This window comes from Camarhynchus parvulus, chromosome 7 (genome assembly GCF_901933205.1).
Source record: "Camarhynchus parvulus chromosome 7, STF_HiC, whole genome shotgun sequence".
Lineage (NCBI taxonomy): Eukaryota > Metazoa > Chordata > Aves > Passeriformes > Thraupidae > Camarhynchus > Camarhynchus parvulus.
In genome coordinates this window covers 22,651,008-22,675,063 of record NC_044577.1, presented here as the reverse complement: position 1 = coordinate 22,675,063, position 24,056 = coordinate 22,651,008, and the positions used below count along the sequence as shown (strand labels likewise).

Below are 24,056 nucleotides of genomic sequence, written 5' to 3'. Positions count from 1 at the left end.
GCCCATGCGCACAGCCCAGCCAGATGTGGGAGCCTGGTATGACCCCCCTCTCGGTGTACAGCCCCCTATCAGACATCAGAGAATCCCCACCGGGTTCACACCCAGACACACATGCTTCCTGACACTCCCTCCTGCCTGGAAACCACTGGCAGATGCTCCCTGCCACTGTACCACAGGCATCCCCTCCTGCACGCCCCTCCCAGCCCTCCCCACAGCACCCTGGCAAGGCCACCTTCCCTGGCCTCAGCCTTCCTGGCATCTTTGGCACAGGCTGCCCGGGGTGACACAGGGTCCTGGGGTGGCCCAGAGTTGACACAGGGTCCTGGGGCTGGCACAGCTCCACTGAGCCCCCCAGTCACCTTCGCCCAGCCCGCTCAACACCCAGGGTACCCCACGGCCCCACTTCCCCCAAGAGCCCAGCTGGGGCTCGGTGCCAGGGCTGCTGCCAGTGCCTGCCCTGCACCACCACCCATACTGTGGCACCCTGCAAAGCCCAACATGTGCCCGACCCCTGGCACAGCACCCCCCCTTCCTTCTCCCTCCCTGCCCAGCTGGGCACAGGCAATGGGCACAGGAACAGGCATGTCCCAGCCTACGCTGTCTGCCTGGGGCATGCCAGGCCTCTTCCTGCCCAGGATGCCAGCCCCAGAGATAGCTGGCATACACACCTCCCCAGGGATTAAGAACACGAAGCCTCCCCTGCCCCGGCAGCACAGTAATGGGCACCGTGCCCACCTCCAGCTCCTCGGAGAATCCGGGTTGCTGTAGGGTCCCCCTCTGGTGGTGCAGCAGCTGGATAGACAGACACCACTGGGCATCCTCTGTCTCCTGCCAGCAAGATCCGCCCCTGGCCGGGCATCAGCAGAGCTGCTCAGCCTGTGTGCACGCAGCTGGCAGGGCTCAGCCACGGCGCATGGCACCCACGTGCCCAGCACTCACCCTGGCAAAGGGCACCCCGCTCCAGGCACTGGGGCACAGATGCCTGCTGGCCTGCTCTGACAAGGGCTGCACCCCAAATCCCAGCCTTGTACACAGACAGGCACATGCTGTCAGTGACCAGGCAGCAGGATGGCACTGCCAGCCTCACCCAGTGGTGACACCAGTGCCACCACGACCAGCCCAGGGCCATCGGCCCATCTGGGTGCCATCCAGTGGGGTCAGCTGGCATCGACCATGGCATCCTTCCTCTGAGTCCCCAGCACCCGCAGGCAGGGCTGGGGACACCTCAGGACGCTGCCTTACCTTGGCTTGGCACTTGGTGTGGCAGGAGAGCTTGCAGCCTGTGGGACAGAGAGGGAGAGAGGGTTATTGGAGGCAGGAGGAGGAGCAGTGCCAGGGGGCAGTCTGCAGGCACCCCACATGCAGGGCAGGAAGGAGGGGCACCCAGCACTGCAGGGCACTGCAGAGCACCTTGGCACTGGGCACTGCCAGGAACGTGCACATGCACGCAGGGAGCCCACACCTCACACTGGTGCACACACATACAGGCGGCAGCAGCACAGCAGCAGGCGCACAAAACATGGCTCTGGGGCACACACGGTGCCAGTGTGCCAGTGAGTGTGTGTGAGTGCAAGCCCCAGTGCCCAGGGTGAACAGCATGGAGGCAGACCATGCACACACAGGTCTCATGGGGCCTCTCATGGGGTCTCATGGACACTGGCATGACTGAGAGCACCACAGGGGTGCTGCCATTGTCTGCGCTCCCTCCCTCCTTCCCATGCACTGCTGCTGCACACTTTCACCCGTGCCCCATGGAGGGCATGTGCTCATGGGCAGAGCAGGCTTGTTTGCCACTGCTGGGGACACTTATACAGGGCACCACTATGCTGCCTGAGTAGCCCCGCAAAGACACCTGTCCCATCCCCAGGGGACACAAGGGTCCCCATGCAGCACAGCCACGGCCGCACCCCAGTCCCTGTTCCCCTTGGGCCTGTTTCCTGCAGCACAGGAAGCCTCATTGTTCCCGTTTCCTCTGTCCGCCCCTCGCACGGGGCTCAGCGACACCGCACACGTGCGAGGGCTGGCAGCCCCACCTGTGACCCACCGGGTGCCACGGGCAGCAAGCACGGCTCAGGGGTGACACCCTCGTGTGTGCACAGACCCCCACCCTTGTGTACAGACCCCCACCCATGTGCACAGACCCCCACCCATGTGCACACACGTGGTGGCCGCTGCACACTCACTGCACGTGCATGAAGCTGACACATGGCCACGTACACGTGTGACACCTCAGTGTCTCCATGGGCCACCCTGGCTTCTCGGCCACCTTCCCACCCACAAAGGCACTGCAATACTCTCTCATAGCCACAGCTCTCCCTCTAACACACAAGCACACGTGTGTGTGTGTGCACAGATTGGCACAGGCACACGTTCCTACACTCAGATCCTCGTGCATGCAGGCATGCACACACATCCCCGATGTCCTGACCTCCCTGGCATGTCCCCGTGCAGCCGCGCTCCCACAGCCCCAGCTCACCTCTGCAGGTGCTGCCCTGGCGCGTGATGGCCTGCCGGCAGATCCCACAGGCCTTCACCTTCTTGAAGCTCGTCATCTTGAAGGAGTGTGCTGGAGGGGCCTCCAGGTCCTGGGGCTGGGGGGAACACGGGGCTTCGTCAGTGGGAACAAGGTGGCACCAAGTCCCAGACACTCAGCTCTGACCTGCCTGTTTCCCCCGGGGCGGCAGTTCATCCTCCACCCATGTCCCCCACACCCCTTCACCTGTGAACAGCTGTGAACTCTGCAGCAGTGGTAAAGAGTATGGGCTACAGGATACGGGGTACAGGGCAGGGGATGGGGGGGGTTATGGAGTGGGGATAGGGGGTACAGGGGGGGGTATGGAGTGGGGATAGGGGGTACAGGGGAAGGGATGGGGGGTATGGAATGGGAATAGGGGGTACAGGGCAAAGGATGGGGGGTATGGAGTGGAGATAGGGGGTACAGGGAAAGGGATGGGGGGGATGGAGTGGGGATAGGGTGTACGGGGGGCGGGGGGCACTGCATCCACCCCTTTAAATAGTCTCTGCCGCCCCCTGGCGGTGCGTGCCTCTGTGTAGCATGTGTGCGCACACACGGACACGCTTGTGTGTTCACACATTTGTGCATGTGCACGTATGTGTGTGTGCGTGCACACACAGATTGTGTGCACAGATGTGTATGTGTGCACATGTGTGGGTCCACACTGTGCTGTGTGTGAGCACATACAGAGGTGTGCACAGCTGTGTGCATGCACGTGTGTGAGCACATATGTGTGCATGTGTGTGCACAGGTGTGTGCACACTTGTGCCTCCCTGCATGCTGGTACACCTCCATGTGTCCCTGTGAATACATGGGACATGCCCATGCACAAGCATCTCTGTGAGCACATGTGTGTGGGCACAGCTGTGTATGTCTGCACACACAGGGGGTGAAGATGCTTGGATGTGTGTGCAAACTCGTGTGCACGTGAGCACGTGGGAATGCACGTAGATAAACGTGTAGATAATACATGCATGTATTTGCATGTATGTGGGTACACAGATATGTACACAAAAACCTATGTGCACACCCAAGTATGTGTGAGTGCTACCAGTAGGGTGCCCATGCTGGGTTTGTCTCACTGTCATGCTGTGTTTTGGGGTGCATGCCAGGCAACATGTGCTGAGGTGTGTCTTGGAGGGGTGTAAAGGGGGCACAGAGCCCCCTGAGCATGAGCAGCTGTGCCCACCCTGTCTGGCACAACCCACAGCAAGAGGAAGCTGATGCCACAAGTGTAACTGAGTGCAGGATGGATCCAAACTGTGCAAGCATGAACTGTGTGTGTTCATGCATGGGGGCTGAGGACAGGGAGGGGTCTTGGCACAGCTGCAGGCAGCCAGTGATCCTCCCAAACTCCCATTTGACTGTTTTTGGAGGGGGGCAACCCTTGGCAGCATGCCAGCCCTGCCCACCCACCCGCTGCCAGATGAAGACGTGAGCCCCTGTAAATCCGCCTTTTCATGCCAAGACTAATGAGATTAAGCAGAGGCTGGGCGGCCCCCTCTTGCCTTGGCGCCCCACTCTCCTCCAGCCCACTGCACCAGAGCCAAAAGGGATGGTGCCAAAGCGTCAGGGGGCCGGGTACCTCCCCACAAAATTCTCTGCCTCAGTTTCCCCAGAGCAGACAGAGACAGGAGATGGGCCATGCACGTGCACTGCACGTCTGTGTGTGCAAACACCCCTGGAGCTGTGAGGGTGCTGCACATGCAGCATGAAGTGCATGTATCATGGCACTGCATGCACATGCACACCTGCAGGCACACATGTGCCCAGCAGCCACAGCAGAGCAGTGGCATGGGCTCATTGTTCCCATACACAGGTCCGTGTGCCCCCGTGCACACACTCACACGGGTTTGTTCATGTGCCTGCAAGCCCCTCTTCCCTGGGCACCTGCTCCCACAGGGCCAATCCCAGGTGGTGCCTTGGCAGCCCCCAGAGCTGTGCTACCCTGCTGGGTGGGTGTGTACACACACACACACACACACATACACACACACACACACACACACACACACACACACGTGTGTGTGTGTGCTCAGACATGGCGTCACCCACCCAGCAGCCGTGGGAAAAGCTCCCCCAGGACAGGGGCTCCCACGCCACAGTTGCTGGGTGACAGTGAGACCTAATGATGCCATGAGCTCCTTTGCATATGCAAAGCAGCATCATTGCTGCAGGGTGCCCCGGGAAGAGGCCTTGCCCCCCGCTCCCAGGGACCCACTGGGATGCACAGGGATGCCGACACATCTCCCATGCACATATCCCCCACTCTGCCCTGGCCTCCATGGCTTCATTAACAGCAATTATCCTCACTAGTGAAAGAGCTGGCCCTTTGATTCCCACACCCCCAGAGTCTCTTCTGTTTGTCTCATTGCCAACACCATCACTGTGCCAGAGGGGGACCAACGCAGCACCAGCTTTATGCCCCCCCAGCACCCTGCTGCTGGAGGGCCACTCTGCCAGCCAGGGAACCAGCCCATCCCACAAAACAATCCAGTCACAGCTCCATACTGGCAGCATCCCAATTAGCCTCCCTGCCCCCAAGGCTGGAAACTGTTGGGGGGATGCAGGGGCATGGGCTGGAGGGCTTCTTGGGCACGTCTCCTGGATACCCACCCATGGGTACCCACCTCCAGGGACCAGCACCCACATGCTGCAGGAGCAGGGGTGCAAAGGCATCCCTGGCCATGGGCCCCGCCAACACCAGAGGCTGGAAGGGGACCCAGGTGTCCTGGGCTGGAAGAGGCACCAGACAGAGATGCCAAATTAATCAAGAGCTGGGAGACCTGGGTTCATTGCCCAGCACTGCAGAGAGTGCAGTGGTGGGGGGAACCTGTGACACCCAGTTCCCCTAAGGCTGCAAAGCCAGGGTGGGTGGAGGGCACCAGGACACCTGGCTGCAGTCTTGTAGGCTCAGGTCCATCCAGAGTTTTGCAACCCGCTGGGCCCCAGGACCTAGCTTGGTGACTGGGGAGAATGCAGAGTCCCAATCCCCATAACTAACTGGGTCCCCCCCAGTTTTCCGAGCTGCCCTTCCCTTCAGTGGAGTAGCAGATCCTCTGCCCCAGGGAATGGTGGAGCCCCCGGCCAGTGACGCAGGCTGGGCATCGTGGGGGATCAGCCTCCCACCCTCCCCAAGCCCACAACCCTTCCACACAGAGATCCTTCTACAGCCCAGTATGTCCCTCATCCCAGCCCGGTCCCCCTTCTTCATGTACCCCCCAGCCTACTGCCCACAGCCACTTCTCTCTCGGGCTGGCTCCCGCTCCGCTCCCCACAGTCCCCGGGCGCCTCCCGGCCCCGCTCCCGCTCCGGTCCCCCCAGCCCCACCCCGATGTCCGGCCGTCCCTAGCGGTCTCCGCTCTGTCCCGGTTCCCCCAGAGCCGGTCCTGGTGCCGGTCCAGCCCCGCCAGTTCCCCCTGCTCCCAGTCAGCCCGTCCTGGTGCAAACGCCCCCGCTCCGTCCCGCTGCCCTCGCATCCAGTCCCATCCACCGCCCTCTCCCGGGACCAGCCCCGCTCCGCGACCCCGCGGCGCTGCCGCGCTGCTCCCCCGGTGCGGGTCGTACCCAGAGCAGGCAGGAGAGGCACAGCCCGGTCATGCTGCCCGCGGCGCGTCCCCGGCCGGCCGAGCCCCCGGCCCCTCGCTCCGCCCGCCCGCCCCACCCGGGCCCCTCGCCGCCCCTCCGGCCGGGGGAGGAGGGGAGCGGCGAAGCCCCCCCGGCCCCGCAGCGCCCCAATCCAGTCGGCCCCGAGGCGTCTGGGACACCCCCCCACCGCCAGCAGAGGGGCTGCGGGGGCCCGGAGCGGGGCTGTGCGTGTCCCAGGCCCCCTCTTCCCCACTCACACACATTTGGGATCCATTTCCTCCGCTGACCGGGGGACACCCGCCACCCACGTCACCCTCATCCCTCCTCCGGCCTCCGGCGGGTCCTGCGGCGGGATGCACCCCCCCCATGCCCAGCCGAGTCCCCTGGGTGGTCCCGGGATGGAAGACGGGGAGGGATCAGCGGACATCCATGCGCGGAGCTGGGGGGCCTCAGCGAGGGGGGACAACCTCCAGGCGGGACGGAGAGCGGCTTGGCAGCCTGCGGCCCTGACGGGAATGGATTTGGCAGGGGGTGCCCCAGCCCCTCCTGGGGGGCTTGGCCGTGCGACACACGGTTCCCCCGCTCTCCGCCAGTGCTGACTCCGGCTCCAGCCTGGAAACTTGTGCTCAGCTGGCCGTGACCATGAGGGTGTGAGTCAGGGTGCGGGATGTGCCAGGGGGAAGGACACACCGACAGGACGAGCACGGCTGGCGTGGAAACCTGGGCATGGAGAGGACATGAGCACTGTAATGCCCCCCTCCCCATGCCTCGGTTTCCCATCCATACTCTGCATAAAATCGCCAGCCCAGAAAGGAAGGGCAGGGTAGCATGGGGCTAGGCTGCCCTTCCCACAGACTGGGGTTGTATCGGGCTCCTCCCAAAGTGCAGCATCCCCTCCCCAAAATATCCCTGTCCCATTGCACTCCACCCCACCACTCTGCTGGGCTCACCCGGCCCAGGGTAGTGGTACCCCTGTGGGGATGTGCCAGCTGGGACAGAGGACAACGCTTCCCACCTCTCCATACCAACTAGATCCAGGGGCAGAGGGAGGCTGGGGGGACTGATCCTGCTCACAGCACCAAACAAGCAAAGAGCTACCCCTCCCCATCATCACAACCCTTATTAATCAACCTCGTTACTGCTCACAAATGAATGCCTCGGTGGAGAGAAGTGTCCACACCCCCCCATAAATCACCTCCTCCCATTCTCTGCTGTGACAATCCCAGGCTCCTCAGAAGGGCAGGGACAAGGGTCATGCGACAGGGACAGGGTGGCCGCAGGGACACAGCCCATCACCATCATTTTAGGCTCATTTTCTCAGCAGGTGGACACATATGGGGTCACTTAGCACAGGGACTCCTGCACGGGTTCTACTGGTATAGGCATGTACTCCCAGTGCAGGGCCAGCCTTGGCAGGACTCCTTGTGTCCTGGGGTCACCAAGGCCTCCACACCCACTTCCTGCAGAGTGTCTGCACACTGCTCATGTGTGATATGTGCTCTCACATGCATACATCACACATGTCCCCCCCGTGTACATGCCAGGACACACTCATATACACCACACACACAGCCCATGTCACACATGGTGGGTGGGTACCACATGTGTGGGTACCTGTCAGCACAGAAAGGTCCAAGACGCCCCCCTGTAACAGCTCACACCAACAGAGAGCCCTGCTGCTACTGCCCCCAGCATACACACGTGTTAGTGGACACACACCCCATGGCAGCTCCATTGAGACCTCCTGTGCACCCACACCCGTGTGAGCAGCAGTTCACTCTTGCCTCAGCCCCACCTGCGTGCCCATGAACACACATGCACAGGTACACGTGTGCTACAGCCCCGCACAAGTCCGTGTCCTCACACCCACATCAGAAACACAGGGACAAAGTGATGGACACAGGACTGCACAACCACCAACCCACGTCTCACCAATGCCACCCACCCACCCACAGCCCTGACCACCCCCAGTACTCCCATCAGTTCATGGTCCTGCGTCCCCGGCCCGCTCTGGGGTCCCCAAGCAGTCAGAGGCCTCTCCTTCCTCCAGGCTGTGTCCCTGTCCTGGCATATACTGGACTGTCACCAGCCTGCAGTGAGTCCCTCAGGCGCTGCCCAGCAGTGGCTTTGGCACCTGCTTTTCTGGCATGGTGCAGCTGAAGTGTCCCATGCCATCCTGCCAGGCACGGGGCAGCTTCCCAAAGACTGAGGAGCGACGTGAGGGTGGCGCAGTGGGATCCAGCACCCTCCAAGAGCTTCCCCCCCTCCCCACCTCAGCTTGCGCAGCCTGGGTGGCAGAGCAGAATGAGTCCCCACAGCAGATGCTGCATGGGCACGGGGATGCCCTGTGGGGCAATCCTTTGGCACATGGGTCCCACACATGGCAGGTGCTGAGGGGCCCAGAGGTGCCCTACACAGAGTGACCCCCCGGGGGTCTTGCACACTGTGCATGGGGAGCCCACACTGACTGAGTACTTTATGGGCATGGTGCTTCCCAGTGCCAGGTGTTTACAGGTACAGGGATCCCCCACACTGACCACTTTATGGGCACAGGGATTTCACTTGGGGGGTGTTTTATGGGCACTGGGCTCCCCTCATGCAGGGCACAGCATTCCCTTTGTGGGTTCCATAAGGACACAGGGACACCCCCTGCCTCTACAGTCTCTCTGTAAGGACACAGGGATCCCAGCAGATCCCTTAGCATGAAAGGCTGTACAGCAGATCCTCTCCAGTCAGCCACTGCAGGGCTCCTCGGGTGTGGGAAGAGAGGGTCACAGTGAGACGCTGTTGGGGGGGCAAAAGGAGGGACAAAGGACATGCCCTGCACCCTGGCATGCATATGCAGGGTTTAACCCCCAGCTGCCCGGAGCAGGCAGGGCCAGCGGCAGCCCATACCCCCACTCCCCGCACGCCGGAGCCCCCCCAGCCCCGTGTCCCCCGCAGCCCCTAACCCTAACGCCGTGCCCGGCGATGCCCGCTTACCTCCCGGCGGCGGCGGGCGCGGAGGGGCAGGAGGCAGGACACCAAGGACTTCCCCCAGCCAACCAAGGTGGCAAAGCACCAGCTCAGCCGGGTCATGGTGCCCCTGCCAGGGGCTCACCCGGCGGGGGGAGGGTGCAGGGGCCGACCCCTGCTCAGGGCACGCTCGGACCAGCGGCCGAACCCAGCCGTGCGCCGGCCGCAACAAGCTCCGGGGCCCGGGCAGTGCCCCCGGAGTGCCCAGCCCTGGGCACGGGGCCGTGCGACAATGATGTGCTGGGGGGCTGCGGTCCCACCGGGCCCTGTCCCCCCCGCCGGTTCCCCAGCGTCGCCTGCGCGCTGGCAGCCAGGCAGGGAGCACCGTGCCCGCCCCTGTCCTGCAGTGCTTGGGTGGGAGCCAGCTCCGACACGCTCCCCCTCCTCCCCCTCCTCCTTCTCCTCCTCCTCCTTCTCCTCCTCCCGCACACGGGGCTCGGGGCTCGGCACCTCCGGCGCTCACCCGCCTGCCCTCCGGGCACGGCATCCCCTGGGGTGGATGCCAGACCTTAACAGGGTCCCCACTCCAGCGCCGCCAGTTTTGGGGGTGCAGGAGGTCGCACACCGTGGGTTCGATCGCAGCTCAATCCGCGACCCTCTCCCCGACCCTGCCTCAGTTTCCTTACAGTACCGCCCGCCCACCCCCAGCCCAAAGTGGCAGTGCCTACACACGGGCGGGGGGACTTCCCTCCCCCTCTGCCAGTCCTCCTTGGATCCCACCAAGCCTCTCCTCGGGAGCCTGAGGACACAATCAGGGACTCCCCACACGGTGCCCTTGCAGTGGGGTCCCTCCCCAACGCCTGCCCGACTGACGTGCCGTGCTGCGGGCACAGAACTACCGCGGGGAACCTCTCCTTGCAGGACAGCTCAAACCCGAGCACCTCCGCCTCGTCATGGGGCTTGCACAGGGCAGGGGAACAGAGTAGCAGGGTGCAGCCCCCTGGGCACCGCACACCCCCCATGCGCCCATCGAGGCGGTGCCAAGAGCAGCAGGCAGCAGCGCCCCTGGATGCTGCCATGACGCCGGGCTGGTGCCGGGCAAGGACCCATCCCCACGGGGCAGCTGCTGGTGCCAAGCGTGGGCAGCGGCCATGCCAGGCATGGGCACTAATTGCATTTGCCTTGGGAAGCCTCCCAGCAAGCAGCAGCATCAGGGTGGGGGTGCAGGAAGTTTGGGTGGTCCCCCACACTTCACAGCTGTCCCCCACAGCTCTGCCTGGCACCTTGGGGGTGGTAGGGGCCTGGAGGGCAGAGGGGGCCGGTGAGCCTCAGGGAGGTGACATCACCGCTGGCTCCACCGTCCCCCACCCCCATTTAATTAGCAGATGGCCCCCGGCTCCCCCCCGCCCCCCCACCCCGGCGGGCAGCGCCAGGCCTGTGCGGGGCCATTAGCTTTATTGGCTGTGCTGAACCGGGGCCAGGCCTCGTTAATTGAATTGCACCCACGCCAAGGATGGGTGAGAATCTTCTGTGCCCCCCCAGCCCCTGGCACCCCCGCCCTGGCCCTTGGCTGGGGCAGGGAGAGGGGACCCTGCTGCCAGGCTGCCGCAGTGGCGCGGCACGCAGGGACACGTCCCCCCTGCAGGTGTTGGGGTCCTGCCCTCGCAGTGCCTGGCACGGGGCACGTGGGTGGGTGCAATGAAGGGCACACACGGTGCCCTGTCAGCCTCACACCCACGCCAGCCTGCACCCACACGCTCGCACAGCCTGCACACACGTGCAATCACACACATGCACACACACGCGTGCACACACACACACACACACACACACACGATGATGCTGCCGCTCACTGCCACCCAACACCCTGCCCAGCCCCTATCCAATATGGGGAGCTGTGCCCCATGCCCACAGTGGCACACACTGCAGGGTGGCATGGGGCAATGGGGTGCTGAGGAGGCTGGGGTCACCCCGAGTACTGCCAGTGGCTCCCCTCTGCTCCCCAGCTGCATCTACAGGCCAACACCCACCCGGGAGCCAGGAGGGTGCTGGGAGGCCCAGGCTCCCACTCAGCATCACTTCCTACTTTCACTTTGGTGTCGAGCAAGGCCTGGCCAGGGGGACAAGGGTGTCCCCAAAGACATCCAGGTGACACAGGTAGGGGCAGTGTGCTCTACAAGGAGGGGCATGGCAGAGGATAGGACATGGGCATTGCTGTGGCCATCCACCAAGATGGTGGTGGGGAGCAGGATGGCAGTGGGTGCCCCTGCGTGGACTGGTGGGAGGGGCTGGCATCGCCTTTGACATCCCCCCCACTCGGGTTTTTCAGCCCCCAGTCAAGAAGGAGCCCACAGGACAGGGCTGACACAGTACAGGGGTCCAGGCACAGTGAACGAGGTGCACTGCTGGGTTGGGGGCTTCCCAACAAGAGGGAGCCCTGTCCAGAATGCTGGACTGCTATACCCACACTGGCTCTGGATATAGCCCCCATGTGGAGGCCAGATGATTGGGGAGGGTTGTGGTCCTTGCTAGGGGGGGCTGCAGCTCCTGCAGGGGTCTCTGTGCCCAGGGGCTGTTGTGCGTGGGGGGGGCCTCTGTTCCGGGGTCTGCTGCTGGCTGCTTCTAGCAGAGTATGGGTCCTGGACCCCCTCCACAAAAACTGTGGGGAGGTTCTTCAGAACATTCCAATTTTCCATTCTTATTGGAGAGCATCAGGGTCCCCCCATGTCTGACACTGTCCTTCCTCTGCCCCTTCAAAAGCTGCATGGGGGGACCAGCCTTGCTGACCCTTTCCCCAGAGCTGGCACCCCCCAAAACAGGGAGCTGGGTGCTGGGGGCTAAGCTGCAGTGCCTGATGTGATGTGGGCCGGGCGGGCTGTGGCTTCTGCAGCCCCACCGACCTCCCACACTTCCTCCTGCCCAAGGTACAAAAGGAGAAGCAGGCAGGCACAGCGTGGGCACAGGGACATGCCAGCGCACCCGCAGCACTCAGCAACCGCCCCGGGGCAGCCCACAGCTCCTGGACACAGGTAAGGGGCTTCTCTTCCCAGGGGAAACTGAGGTACAGGTGGGGTGGGCAGATGCAAAGATAGCTCATTTGAGGTCTCTCAAGAGCCCTGGAACGGGAACACAGGCAGCCTGCTTCCTCACTGTGCCGTGGTAGAGGGCACAGGGCACTCACACGCTTGGGCACGTTTGGGCACACCAGTGCACCCTGCTGGGACACACACCCCACCCCCCAATGTGTGCTGCCCCACACCAGCCACGGTGACCAGTCACAGACCTGTCACCTCCATGGGCTACTTCCCTCACCCTGTCCCCAAGCTGCCACCCACCCCAAAATCACTGCACTGTGCCCTGTGGTCCCTCACCTGATGCCCACAGCTCACCCAAACCCCATGCCAGCTGTGCAGGCAACATGCTGTGCCAGAGGGTTCTGCCTAGGGAGCTGAGCTTAGGGGGCTGCATATCAGGGCTCTTGTGCCCCCGTGCTCAAGCACCCAGAAGCCCCCACATTGTTCGTGATGTGAGTGAGGGAAGCGAGAGCAGAAGCAAAAGCAGCACTTCCCCTGCGCCAAACCCACATCCTGAATCCTGGCAAACAGGGACAGGGATAAGCACAGGGACACAATAGGGATGTGGTGGGCTCAGCCCCAGGGACTTCCCAAGGAATGGGAGCAGAGGCTGAGGACATACAGGGGCAGGGCACATGGACAGCTAAGAGGGTGCAGGATGGGACACCTTTGTCCACCCCATCTGCTCTGTCCTATGCACTGGGGGAACGTGGGCAGGGTAAGAGGTGTCTAAACCTACCCTCTCCACCTTAATAGCAGGCAGCTCTGGGGTAGAGCTGGGGGGCAGATGCTCTCTCTGGGACAGAGAGTTTGGAGATGCCAGAGGAGTGCCAGCCTGGAACTCTCAACCCTCCCTCTGCCTCTGCAGATCCCTGTGAGCAGTCATGGCAGGGGAAGGGGAGCTCAACCGTGTCATCAAGGACCTGCAGAGTAAGTGTGCCAACCAGTCCCCTGCCAGCATGTTCCCTGCATGGCGCATCTCACCCTGGCCATGCCAGATCCCTTCTTGCACCCAAGTCATGGGCAGTGGGGGGTGTCACTGCCAGGGGTGCTCCAGAGAATCCCTGTGCCAACCCTGCCACTGCTGCCTGCTCCCATCCTCACTGCCAGCCCCTGGGAACTGTCAGTGCCCAGGAGGTGGCCGTGCTCCTTGCTCCCCCTGCTCCCCTCCTTCATCCCAAGTTCCTCTTTCTCTCTGAAGAAAAGGAGGCTCGGTGGGGGATCTTATGACTCTCTACAGCTATCTGAAATGAGGTTGTAGCCAGGAGGGAGTCAGTCTCCTCTCCCCAGTTACAAGGGTTAGGACAAGAGGAAATGGCCTCAAATTGTGCTAGGAGAGGTTTAGAGTGGATATTAGGAAAAATTTCTTCATGGAAATGTTTATCAAGCATTGGAACAGGCTACCCAGGGAAGTAGTGGAGTCACCACCCCTGGAGGTATTTAAAAGACGTGTGGATGTGTCATTTGGCTACATGGTTTAATGGTGGATTTGGAAGTGCTGGGTTAATGACTGAACTGGATCTTGGAGGTCTTTTCCAACTTAGATTCTATGATTCTATGATTTCATCCACCATGAGAAATCCCCGAGGCCGGTTGTTGTGAGGCAGTTGAGGGAAGAGGGGCAGGATGGGAGAGGGTGCCATGCCAGCCCAGCCCTGCCATCCCGCAGAGACCGTGGCCGAGCTGAAATGCAGCTACCAGGAGCAGAACCTGCCGGTGACAGACGGGAGCCGGGAGCTGCACAGCCTTTGTGCCCAGCTAGAGTTCCTCCTCCAGGTACTGCTGCTCCTCCATCTCTGCTGCCCCCTGCCTCATTTCTCCTTAGGCACAGCTGAGAGCAGAAGGGACCCTGTGTTAACCATGGAGGGGCTGGAATAACCCCACCCAGCATTGTCTGGCTCTGGGCATCCCCAGCCTCCTGGACCAGGTTCTCCCTAGTCCTCATGTGTAATTACATGTGCTGAAGAAGGGAAACTGAGGTATGGAGTGAAGAGAGGGACACCCAGACCAATCCTGCTGGGGGAGCTGGCTGGATTCCAGCCCCACAGGGGACAGGCTAGGGGGAGCAGGGGATGCTCCTGAAAAAGGAAGTCCAAGCTTGTACCTCTGCCAGTTTGACCTCAAGGAGAAGAGGAGCTTCTTTGGGCAGCGCAAGGACTACTGGGACTTCTTGTGCCAGGGCCTGGCACGGTGCCGGCAGGAGCATGAAGGCATTCACTTCGTCACCTCCCTGGACAAGGTGGGCATGGGCTGGTGGGATACCCAGGGACTTGTGCACACACACGAGCTTTTGCTTGCTTGTGGGTGCACACACACCTCTGCACAGGCACACACTCGCTTGAGCACCAAGCATTTGCCCACTGGTGCTATAAACAGTTTTGTCCCCTCTGGGATCCCCACTGCACCCCAGGCTGAGCCCTGGGGACCCTCTTTCCCTGGATGGGCTGGGAGGGAGGTGTGTGGAGGGGCAGACTGGAGTGACAGGGATGGATAACCCCCTCTCCCCCGCAGCTGAAGACCCCTGTGGGCAGGGGCCGAGCCTTTCTGCGGTACTGCCTGGTGCACCGGCAGCTGGCAGAGTCCCTGCAGCTCTGCCTCCTCGACCCTGAGAGCCTCTGGTGAGAGCAGGGGCACACTGAGGGGATGCTCCTGGTAGTGGGGGACATGGCCAGGGTGGGCAGTGCCCTGCAGCACCCAGTCAGCAGAGGTGCTGCAGGCACGTGTACCTGTCCAGGGCATAGAGACATGCATGTTTTGTGGTTGCAGCGAGTGGTACTACGCCCGTAGCCCCTTCCTGAGCCCCAAACGGCGAGCAGAGATCCTGGGCAGCCTCTATGAGCTGGACTGTGTCACCTTCCACCTGGCTCTGTACAGGAGTGACCTGGACACCGCCTGGCCCATGTTTTCTGAGTGAGCTTGGGGACACTGGGGGCACCAGGGGCATTGGCAGCACTGGGGATGTCAAGGGCATCAGAGGCACCTGGGGCTTAGCATTGCAGAGAGGCATGTGTGCAGTGCCCCACTGCCCTAGACCCCACACAGCACTCCAGATGTGCCAGCTCTCCGTGGAGGGCACAGTCACTGGCACCAGCATGCACACACTGCCTGTGCCTGCAAACATGCCACATGCATGTGCACACACAGAGCCATCCTCTGCTGAGTATATCCCTGCTGCAACACCGTGACCCTGTGACATCTGACACACAGGGACACACGTATATGCTTGCACACCCTTGCCCCGGGCACACTTGTGGGGGCATCATGGATGCAGCTGTTCCAGCACACTTCACACCTGTTCTGCTGAAATGCAGAAATGCTGAAATGCTGCTCACATGCCTGTATGCAAGGACTGTCACAAGCACACATGCTTGAGTCAATGGGTGCCACATGTTCTGTGGGTGCTCAGGCTGGTGGCTGATCCCCTGCCCTGCTGCCCTCCAAATTCCTAAATGCTGCTTTGCCCAGCGAGCCCAGGTGGAGGGTGGTGATGCCCTGTTCACTTGGGGGTGATCTCGTAGTCCTGAGCGCTGTGTCCCCTCTAGGCCACTGGTACGGCCCAGCCCGGTGATCAGGAGCAGCCCAGCAAAGACAGCCCTGCAGACAGACAGGATGGGCACAGTGGCACATGGATGGTCTGACGGCACTGGCCATCCCACTGTGGCACTCCATGGGGCACCAGCCCATCCCTGCCCACCCACTTGGGCTGCCCTGCAGGCAGGGAGTGTGCAAGATACAGAGGAAGATGTAGAGGATGGGCAGGTGAAGAAGAACATGGAAGAGGAGGATGAAGAGGAAGTGGAGGAGGATGACAGTAAGGATACAAAGGATGTGAAGGTGGAGGATGTGGAAGTGGACGTGGAGGAAGATTTGGAAGAGAAGCATGAAGAGTTGGAGGAGGATGAGAAGGACATGAAGGATGTGGATGTAGAGGAACTGGAGGATGCACATGGGACTGGCAAAGCAGCCCAGCCTGGCACGTCCCCACTGTCCCCTGGCACAAGATGCATGCTGGGGTCCCTGTCACTGGTGCCCAGGCAGCCGGGTGGGACAGAGCAGTCCCTGCAGGCGCTGGTGTCGCAGCTGAGGGCCGAGCTGGGGCAGCAGGAGGCGGCAGCCCAGGCGCTGGCGGCGCGGCTGGCACGGGCAGACTGGCGGCAGCGGCGGCAGGAGGAGGGCAGTGCCCGGTGGGCACAGCTCTGGGCACGCCAGGAGGAGGCACTGCGGGAAACCAACGCCTTCCTGCAGCGGGCACTGGAGGCAGCGGTGGCAGCGGGGGACCCGGGGGCACTGGAACGGGCACAGGAGGAGGCACGGCGCTGGCAAGAAGTGGCAGAGGAGCGGGGTACCCAGCTGGCCAGGGCACTGGCAGAGGCGGCGGCGCTGACCTCGCGCCTGCAGGAATGCCAGGAAGCGCTGGTGGCGGCAGGACAGACAGACGTGCTGAAGGGTGCTGATACCTCAAACGAGGTGGCTGCCGTGGAGGAGGTGCTGCGGCAGGCACTGGAGCTCGCCCGTGGTCCCCAGGATCTCCCAGGAGCCCAACGGGCAGAAGGGGAGCCCAGCACAGTCACTAGCATGGCCATGGTATGGGCAAGCCCAAGGGAATCCCGTGGTGGGGTGGGAGTTTAGGGTCCAGGATTGAGCCCCCACTCTCCCCCAGTGCTTGGCCAGCCTGGCTGCCTCAGCACAGGAGGAGACGTGGCAGAGCCGGCAGCAGCTCCAGGCCCAGCGACAGGAGATGGCACGGCTGCAGGAGGAGCTCAGCAGGTGGGGCAGGGACCCCTTGTTCCACCACCCACCGCCCCAGAGTGGGACCTCCTATCTCCACCTGCCAGAGGGTTTCCCAATGATGTCCTGCTTGGACACAGCCGAACAGCAGCTGGGGATTGGCAGGGGGAGGGAGAGAGGGAAGGATTTGAGGGGGGAGGACTGGAGGGAGGGGTCAATTTGGGACTGATAGTTGGGTGGAAGGGTAGGTGGGCAGAGAGTTGTAGTGGTTTGGCGTTAGTAGATAGAGAGAGGGAAGGAGGGATCAATTTAGTATGAATGGATGGAGATGGGACGGTGGATGGAGAGACACAAGGATGAATCTGGGATGAGTAGATGGGTGGGTGGGCACAACGCCAGGGGTATGGATGTGGAGAAGGATGAATGAACAGTGGCAAAACGGATGGGTGGCAGATGGCAAAATGGCTGTGAGGTTGGGGAGAGAGCTTGAGGATGGATGGGCAGCAGAGGAGAAAAGAAAGGGAGGAAAGGAGGGAGGGAGCGAGGGAGGGAGGAACCAGCGGCGGGAGGTTTATCCGCATGCATGGAGGGACGGAGAGACAGGGGCACCGTGTCGGCCCTGTCCCGCGGCAGGGCCCGGCAGGACGGTGAGCGCTGGGCAGCGGCGCTGCAGCGGGCGCAGCGGGAAGCCCTGGAGCGGGAGGCCACGCGCGGCGCCGAGCAGGCCCGGCAGCAGGAGCTCATCCGCGACATGAAGGGGCGGCTGCTGGAGCTGCTGCGGTGAGAGCCCCGGGGACTCCACGCAAGGGCAAGGGCACCCACACCCCTTTGCCCAGAGGAGGGCACCAGAGCCCAGGCGAAGGCAGTGCTGACCTCTCCCCTCCCGCAGGGAGAAGGATGCCTTGTGGCAGAAGACAGAGGGCATTGACACGCCGGTGCCCAGCCCGGTGCCCCGCGACCCAGGGCTGTGTGCCCGCTGCCACAAGGATTTCCGCCTCCTCTCCCGGCGGTACAGCTGCAGGTGGGCTGGGAGGGGAAGGGGGGCTGGCTCTGGCACAGTGCGGGGAGGGCTCAGCTCTCACCTCCTGCTCTCTCAACAGGCTCTGCCAGGGCAAGGTGTGCCACACCTGCTCCGTGGACATGGGCAAGCACGGCCGCTGCTGCCTGATTTGCTACCAGCAAAGGCACCCGCAGGCCACATGAGCGGGACAGCAGCCCTGGCACCGTGTCTGGGACACCTCCTGCCCTGGCTGCCTCCTCTTGGACTTACTGGGTGTCCAGGGCCTGCATGCGGGTCCTGCTGCCCAGCATTTTGGGTTTGACATGTGTCTTTCTTGCGGCTGGTCCACGAAGAGGAAAACTACTCATTTCTGCTATCCCTTTGTCTTCCGTGTCATCCATCAGTCACTGCCAGATTGACACTGGGGTTGGGTGTAGGAATGCTGCTGTGGGGGTGTTCAAGTTCTCTTGGGGGGAAACCATCCCCAAAAAGGGTGTCCTAGCTGCAGCCAGGGTGAGCCACTGCCTGCACCATCCCACAGTGGGCAAAGTAGACAGCTCTTGGCCAACAGCTCTGGCTTCCTACCACACCGCAAGGAACCACTTAGGCAAGAGGTTTCTCAGATGAAAAGGTGATGGGCTGTCCTCGCTCAGCACCCCCACTGACTCTGCTCTGCTCCAAGTCTCCAGGGTTCCCACCTGGGTGCTGGGGACCCCCATACCCACCCATGAGCCAGCGCATGAGTGACATCTGCTGATGTCCCCATGGTTATGGACCCCTGGGAACCTGGATCAAGGTCAATGGAGGAGCAGTATGGGGCTCCAGTGGAGAGATGTGTAGATTAATAGATGTGTAGGTGTAGGGCAGACATCCTGAGGCCTGGCACAGAGTGGCAGGTGAATCCCCAGCAGGGTAACAGTCCCGTCTTCAGCTCCTTGACCCCAGTCAAGTGTCGGCCCCAGTTGCCCAAGCCAGGGCGGAAACATCCCGGTTGTGTAAGGCACAGGTTCCCAGCCCTTTGCACAACAATCTCCTGACACCGTGGCTGGGGGGGAGTGGGGGTGCCTGAGGTGCTGGTACCCTTCAGGCAGGGGTCACAGGGCTGGCTCAGTGTGAGGGGCTGCTCAGAGATCTTTCAATGATTTGCTCTGCTGGGGTTGAGATTGGGGCTGGAAAGGGAATGACTTTGTTCCCAGGTGGGATACACTCTACATAGAGACCATCAAAGTGCCAGGACCTGTCTGGGGAGCTGTAGGAAGCAAAACCTGGGCTTGGGTCCCCTGTGGGGATGCACAGGATGCTGAACCCTGTCCTGGAAGAAGGGTTAGCCACACTCTGGCAGGCTCAGCAGGCAGCATTGCTTTGGCACTGTCACCAGAGAGGTGCCCTGGCCCTGTCCTGCCATGTCCCTTCCCGTGGCAAAGAGGAGGCAGACATGGGTGACAAACCCACCAACTCCTTTATTGCTGGATGGTCATTGGGTAAATACACCATCCCCACAGCAGGCTCACAGAGTCCACAGAGTCACAGACTTTGTCCCAAAGAGAGGGGAGGGTGGACACTTGACATCACTCCCCTGGCAATGGGGTCCTACCACCTTGCCATCCAAGCCCCCTTCCAGCTGGGGTCCAGCATCCAATGGTGGCCCTGCCCATCCCCATGACATCACCACCCACATGCCAGGGGGCTGGATGAGGATGCTGAGGTGTGTGGGGTTCTGGGTCCTGCTGGTACCCACAAGGGCTGGGTCCTAGAGGAGCTCAGAGGGTGGTGGATGTATTGCCGGAGGTGGAGGCATAGGAGGCACGGCCGTAGCGGGCAACAGCATCCTTGCTGATCAGCCCACGCTGCGCCAGGATCTTGAGGAAGCTGTTGCGAAACTTTTGACCGATGAAGGCGTAGATGATAGGGTTGATGCAGCTGTGGGCAAAGCCCAGGACCTGCGTGACAGAGAGGGCTGTGTCGATGCTGTTCCTCCTCTCACAGGTCTCGGCAATGGCCCGCGTCCTCATGAGGGTGTCGGTCACCAGTGTGATGTTGTAGGGCAGCCAGCAGATGAGGAACACCAGCACCACAGCGAATATGACCTTCATGGCCCGCTGCTTCTGAGCATTCTTGGTCTGCAGGAGGGTGTGGATGGTGACGCCATAGCAGAAGAGCATCACCAGGAGGGGCAAGATGAAGCCGAAGGTCTGCGGCAGGACCCGCAGCACCACCCGCCACTTGGCCGTCTCCTCGCCGCTGATGCGCTCGTAGCACACGGTGCCGTTGTTGGGCGAGCGGAAAGCCTCGCGGAAGAGCAACACAGGCAGGGAGAGCAGCGTGGAGAAGACCCAGATGCCCAAGCAGACAAACTTCACCCAGTGCCTCTTCTCAGTGGCAGCCCGCGTGGCATAGACGATGGCCAGGTAGCGGTCCACACTAATGCAGGCCAGCAGAAGGATGCCACTGTAGAAGTTGGCTTCCTGCAGCACGGAGATGGCTTTGCACATCACAGTGCCAAAGACCCACTCGTGGGCTCGGTAGGCTGCCCAAAGTGGCAGGGTCAAGGCGAAGAGCAGGTCTGCCACGGCCAGGTTGAGCAGGTAGACGTCGGTGACGGAGCGGCTGGTGTGGATGGAGGTCACCACCAGCACCACCAGCCCGTTTCCCACCACACTGAGGATGAAGACGAGGCAGTAGATCACCACCACCAGGTACTTGTTGAGGGCAGAGCTTTCAGGCCGGCACGGAGAGGATGAGATAGCAGTGTCAGGCATGGCTGTGCTGTAGTCATAGGTGTAGTTGTAAAGGTAGAAGATGTTGGAGAGATCCCCACTGTAGGACAAGGACTCCATTTTGCCTGTGGAGCACAGAATGGCATGAGCGTGGGGTGGCCGTGTTGTGGACCAGGGGTGACAGAATCTCTAGGTCCTCTGGCATTTCCATTGTCCCCCAGGTCCCCTCCCAGCCAGTGGGCAGCTGTTCTTCATCACTCCTCTGTGATGGAGGACACAGCATCCACACTGTGCCAGGCAATGGCCAGTACTGCAGGTAGGCACTGTTCCTCATATACCCCCTTGTAAAACTCCCCCTGCATGCCTCAGTCTCCTGAATTTCACCCCAATCCTGTCCCTTTCCTGACTCCTGTGGAAGAAGAGGTTCCCCCATAGAATGATCATCTCTTCTCAGTTTGGGGGGCTTCCCCATCAATGTAGCATCACATCCCTCCAGGAGACATCTGGCTCCTCCAGAAACCCTGGGCTACCCTGCTTACTGTGGGTCCTTCAAAAGCCTCTCAACTCTTTGGGCATGTCAGAGCCCTTCAAGCACCTCCAAAGTTCTTCAAGTACCCCTGTATCCCTCCAGCCTCTCCACCCCCTCAAGTATTGCTGCTGTGATGCCTGGAACGGAGCAAGGCTGTGCTCATGGTGCCTGGGGCAGCAGCACTCAGGAAGGTCTGAAGGTGTTTTTGTGCCCTTCTTCAACCTGCTGGTCTTGCTCCTGCAGGAGTGGTTTCAAGCCCCGGGCAGGAAGACACGTCGCACTTTGCAGGCAGCTTTGGAAATATTACATTTCTGGTTTTCCTGTTGCTCAGCTGGGCACTGCTATGTCCCCCCGTGCTTGGCCTCAGTGGGGAAATCACAGGTGGCAGTCGCTTTTCCTGTCTCCTCACACATAGGAGACAGTGAGCTCGCTCTGCTCCTGCCTCCCCAAGGACCACTGGCTTTCAGTCTTCTCCCAGAATGGAGCTGGACTCTTGTTTCTCTCCGGTTTCACCCCTCTGTCCCATTTCTGAGCCCTCAACCCCTCCAGGGCTTGGAGATGCCAGGACTGCTTGGGGTGCTGAATCCCCCCAGTGGTGGGGGCCCCAGCTCCAAGCTGGCCCTGTTTGAACCCAAACCATCCCTGAACTGACTTTCCCCTTTTGCCTGATGTGCATTTCCTGCTGCAGCTGGGCTGGTGCCACTGCTCAAAAAAAAACTCTCCCTGGCTCTGTTGTATCCTCTCTTGCAGTGATCCAGGGATGGAAAACCCGGGATGGTGACCCCAGAGTGGTGCTGCTGGGATGCTGAGGCATCAGCATCCTGGAGGACTGCAACCAGGGATGCTGCCAGTGCTGATGGGGGAATGTCCTCCCTAGTGGGGCTCCCACAGGCACGGGGCAGAGCCTGATGCCAGCACTTCCCCTGCATCTATTTCTGGCTGCTGCTTTCTGCCTCCCCGCTCCAAAATTCTGGTGGTTCCTCTGGAAATGCGTATTCCCCGGGTGTAGCACACACAGACACCCCACAGCTGGCTCAGATGAGGGGAACAAGCAGCACTTCATTTCCCCTCCTGACCCTGGCAGGGCTGGGGGACAATGGGGTGGCTCTGGGGCTCCCAGTGGGGAGGAAAGAGGGACATGCCATGGGGAAGGATCCTCCTAGCTCATTGCTGTGCAAGGAAATGGGAGCAGGTTTTTTCTCCACAGCACCCAAGGCTGATGTCCCTGGGGACTACGGAGGGTTTGCACCCCAGATGAGCCTTCAGCACACCCTTGGGTGCTCTCACCACCACCTCCCTCTACCAAGCAGCCTCTTGGGCAGCTGCAGCAACCCACCCCAGCCCCCAGGGTGGAATGTGATGGGGCTCAGATGGGAGCTGCCAAAGCCCAAGGAAAGCCGCAATCTCCAGTGGCACACCCCACGGACTCACTGCTTGCTGCTGTCGCCGTTCCCTCAAATGTGGAGTCTTCTCCTGATCCCAAGTTGTTTCTCCCTGGGAAGCACACAGGTGCGGGTTTAAATGCAGATGTCACCCCCAAAGGGCTGCGGTACAGAGTGTGGTGGGATGCAGGGCAGTCCCAGACGCAGGGATGTCTCCAGCCGGAGGAGCCCTCACCTGCGCCTGCAGCTGCGCCACCTCCCAGCACCCCTTCCCTCCACCACCCACTTTATACTGCCCGGGGAGGAAATGTTGCAAAATCTTCTCCCAGAATGAAGCGGAAGTGGCAGCCAAAGGGACCCTTCCGTGGTCCCCCCAGATGCCTTTCCCAGTCCGAGGGGAACCCGCAGCCCTCTGTCACCCTCCTGTCCCAGGATGTCCCAGGCCACGCTGCACGGGGCGTGCACCCAGGGGTTCGTTGTCATCCCTGAGATGATGCACCCCGGGGGTCTCCAGCTAGGGGTCTCCAGTTTGTCCCCAGGCCCTCCGTGGATGAGGGCATCCCCTTCAAGGCACCCCTGCGTGCTGCAGCTCCCCCAGGAGAGCAGAAGGTCTCAAGGCCGTGGCCAGTGGGTGATGGCAATGCAGGGCTCTGTGCCTCAGTTTCCCCACTGACAGAGCAAGGGTGGTGTCAGCATTCGGGGTATGCACAGGGGACTGCAAGGCTGGCTTGCCCTCTCTTGGGGGTTGCTGTGGGGGATCCCCCCTCCTGCCCTGGCTGTGCCTTGCCAAGCTAAGCCAAGCCAAGCCATGCCAACAATGCCACCAGACCGAGCCGTGCCCCTGTGCCAGCCCCACAGACTTAGGGAAATGCTGTGGCTTGGAGTGCCCCTATTGCTTTTAGGGGAGAACTGCACACAAGGGCATTCCCCATGCACCCCCATTACTCTGGGGCACTCACATACCCTTTGAGCACCCCCATCCTCACAGCTTTCCACGCTTGTCAGTCATAGGGTACCCCACGTTTTTGGGGCACCTGGTAAGTGCCACCATCCTATCCCTTGAGTATCCCCACAGACTCAAGGACACTCCAGTTTTGGGCAACCCCCAGCTCCAGGGCACCATTACAGTCCCCCTAGGATACCCCCACTCCCGGTGTCACCTCACATTTTTGGGGCTCTGTAGCTCTGAAATTATCCATTTTGCAAGATACCATTTTCCCCTGTAAGCACCCCCATATCGCTGGGGCACCAATTCTCACACAGCCCCCCATACACTGGGGCACACCTGCTACTTCCTAGAGCATCCCTATAATCCTAAGGGCACCCCACTGTTTCAGGGAACCCCAACACTGCGAGTATTCAATTAACGGGGGTGGGGGGGAACCTCACACTTTTGGGGACTTCCAAACCGCAGTCATCCCATATATCCCTGCCTCGCCCGGGCTGGCGGTGATGCCCATACCACGAGGACCCCTCCCAGTGCACCCCTGCACCTGTGTCCCACCCCATTTAGGGGACACCCCCGTGTCCCACCGCATTCGGGGCACACCCCCGTGTCCCACCGCATT

At 61.5% G+C, this 24,056-nt stretch overlaps 3 protein-coding genes across 3 annotated transcripts in view; 1 reads left to right on the top strand and 2 right to left on the bottom strand.

Annotated features, from left to right (window-relative positions):
- TNS1 (tensin 1) overlaps positions 1–9,441 on the bottom strand; it is a 69,467-nt gene extending 60,026 nt beyond the window's left edge. Inside the window, 3 exon segments of the mRNA XM_030951899.1 lie at positions 1,243–1,280; positions 2,477–2,591; positions 9,086–9,441. Coding sequence (XP_030807759.1) covers positions 1,243–1,280; positions 2,477–2,591; positions 9,086–9,181 — 249 coding nt within the window. The 5' untranslated portion in view covers positions 9,182–9,441.
- Positions 9,442–13,016: 3,575 nt separating this feature from the next.
- On the top strand, positions 13,017–18,063 carry RUFY4 (RUN and FYVE domain containing 4). Its single transcript, XM_030952571.1, has 10 exons — positions 13,017–13,167; positions 13,781–13,908; positions 14,246–14,371; positions 14,644–14,750; positions 14,899–15,042; positions 15,675–16,716; positions 16,793–16,899; positions 17,494–17,640; positions 17,750–17,881; positions 17,961–18,063. Exons 1-10 carry the CDS (start codon positions 13,017–13,019, stop codon positions 18,061–18,063), a joined length of 2,187 nt encoding a protein of 728 aa, XP_030808431.1.
- Positions 18,064–19,620: 1,557 nt separating this feature from the next.
- LOC115905876 (C-X-C chemokine receptor type 2-like) lies at positions 19,621–22,645 on the bottom strand. The gene is made up of 2 exons (XM_030952572.1): positions 22,538–22,645; positions 19,621–20,702 (listed from the first exon to the last, which is right to left on the bottom strand). The coding sequence occupies exon 2, from the start codon at positions 20,695–20,697 to the stop codon at positions 19,621–19,623; it is 1,077 nt and encodes a 358-aa protein (XP_030808432.1). The 5' UTR covers positions 20,698–20,702; positions 22,538–22,645.
- Positions 22,646–24,056: the final 1,411 nt, after the last annotated feature.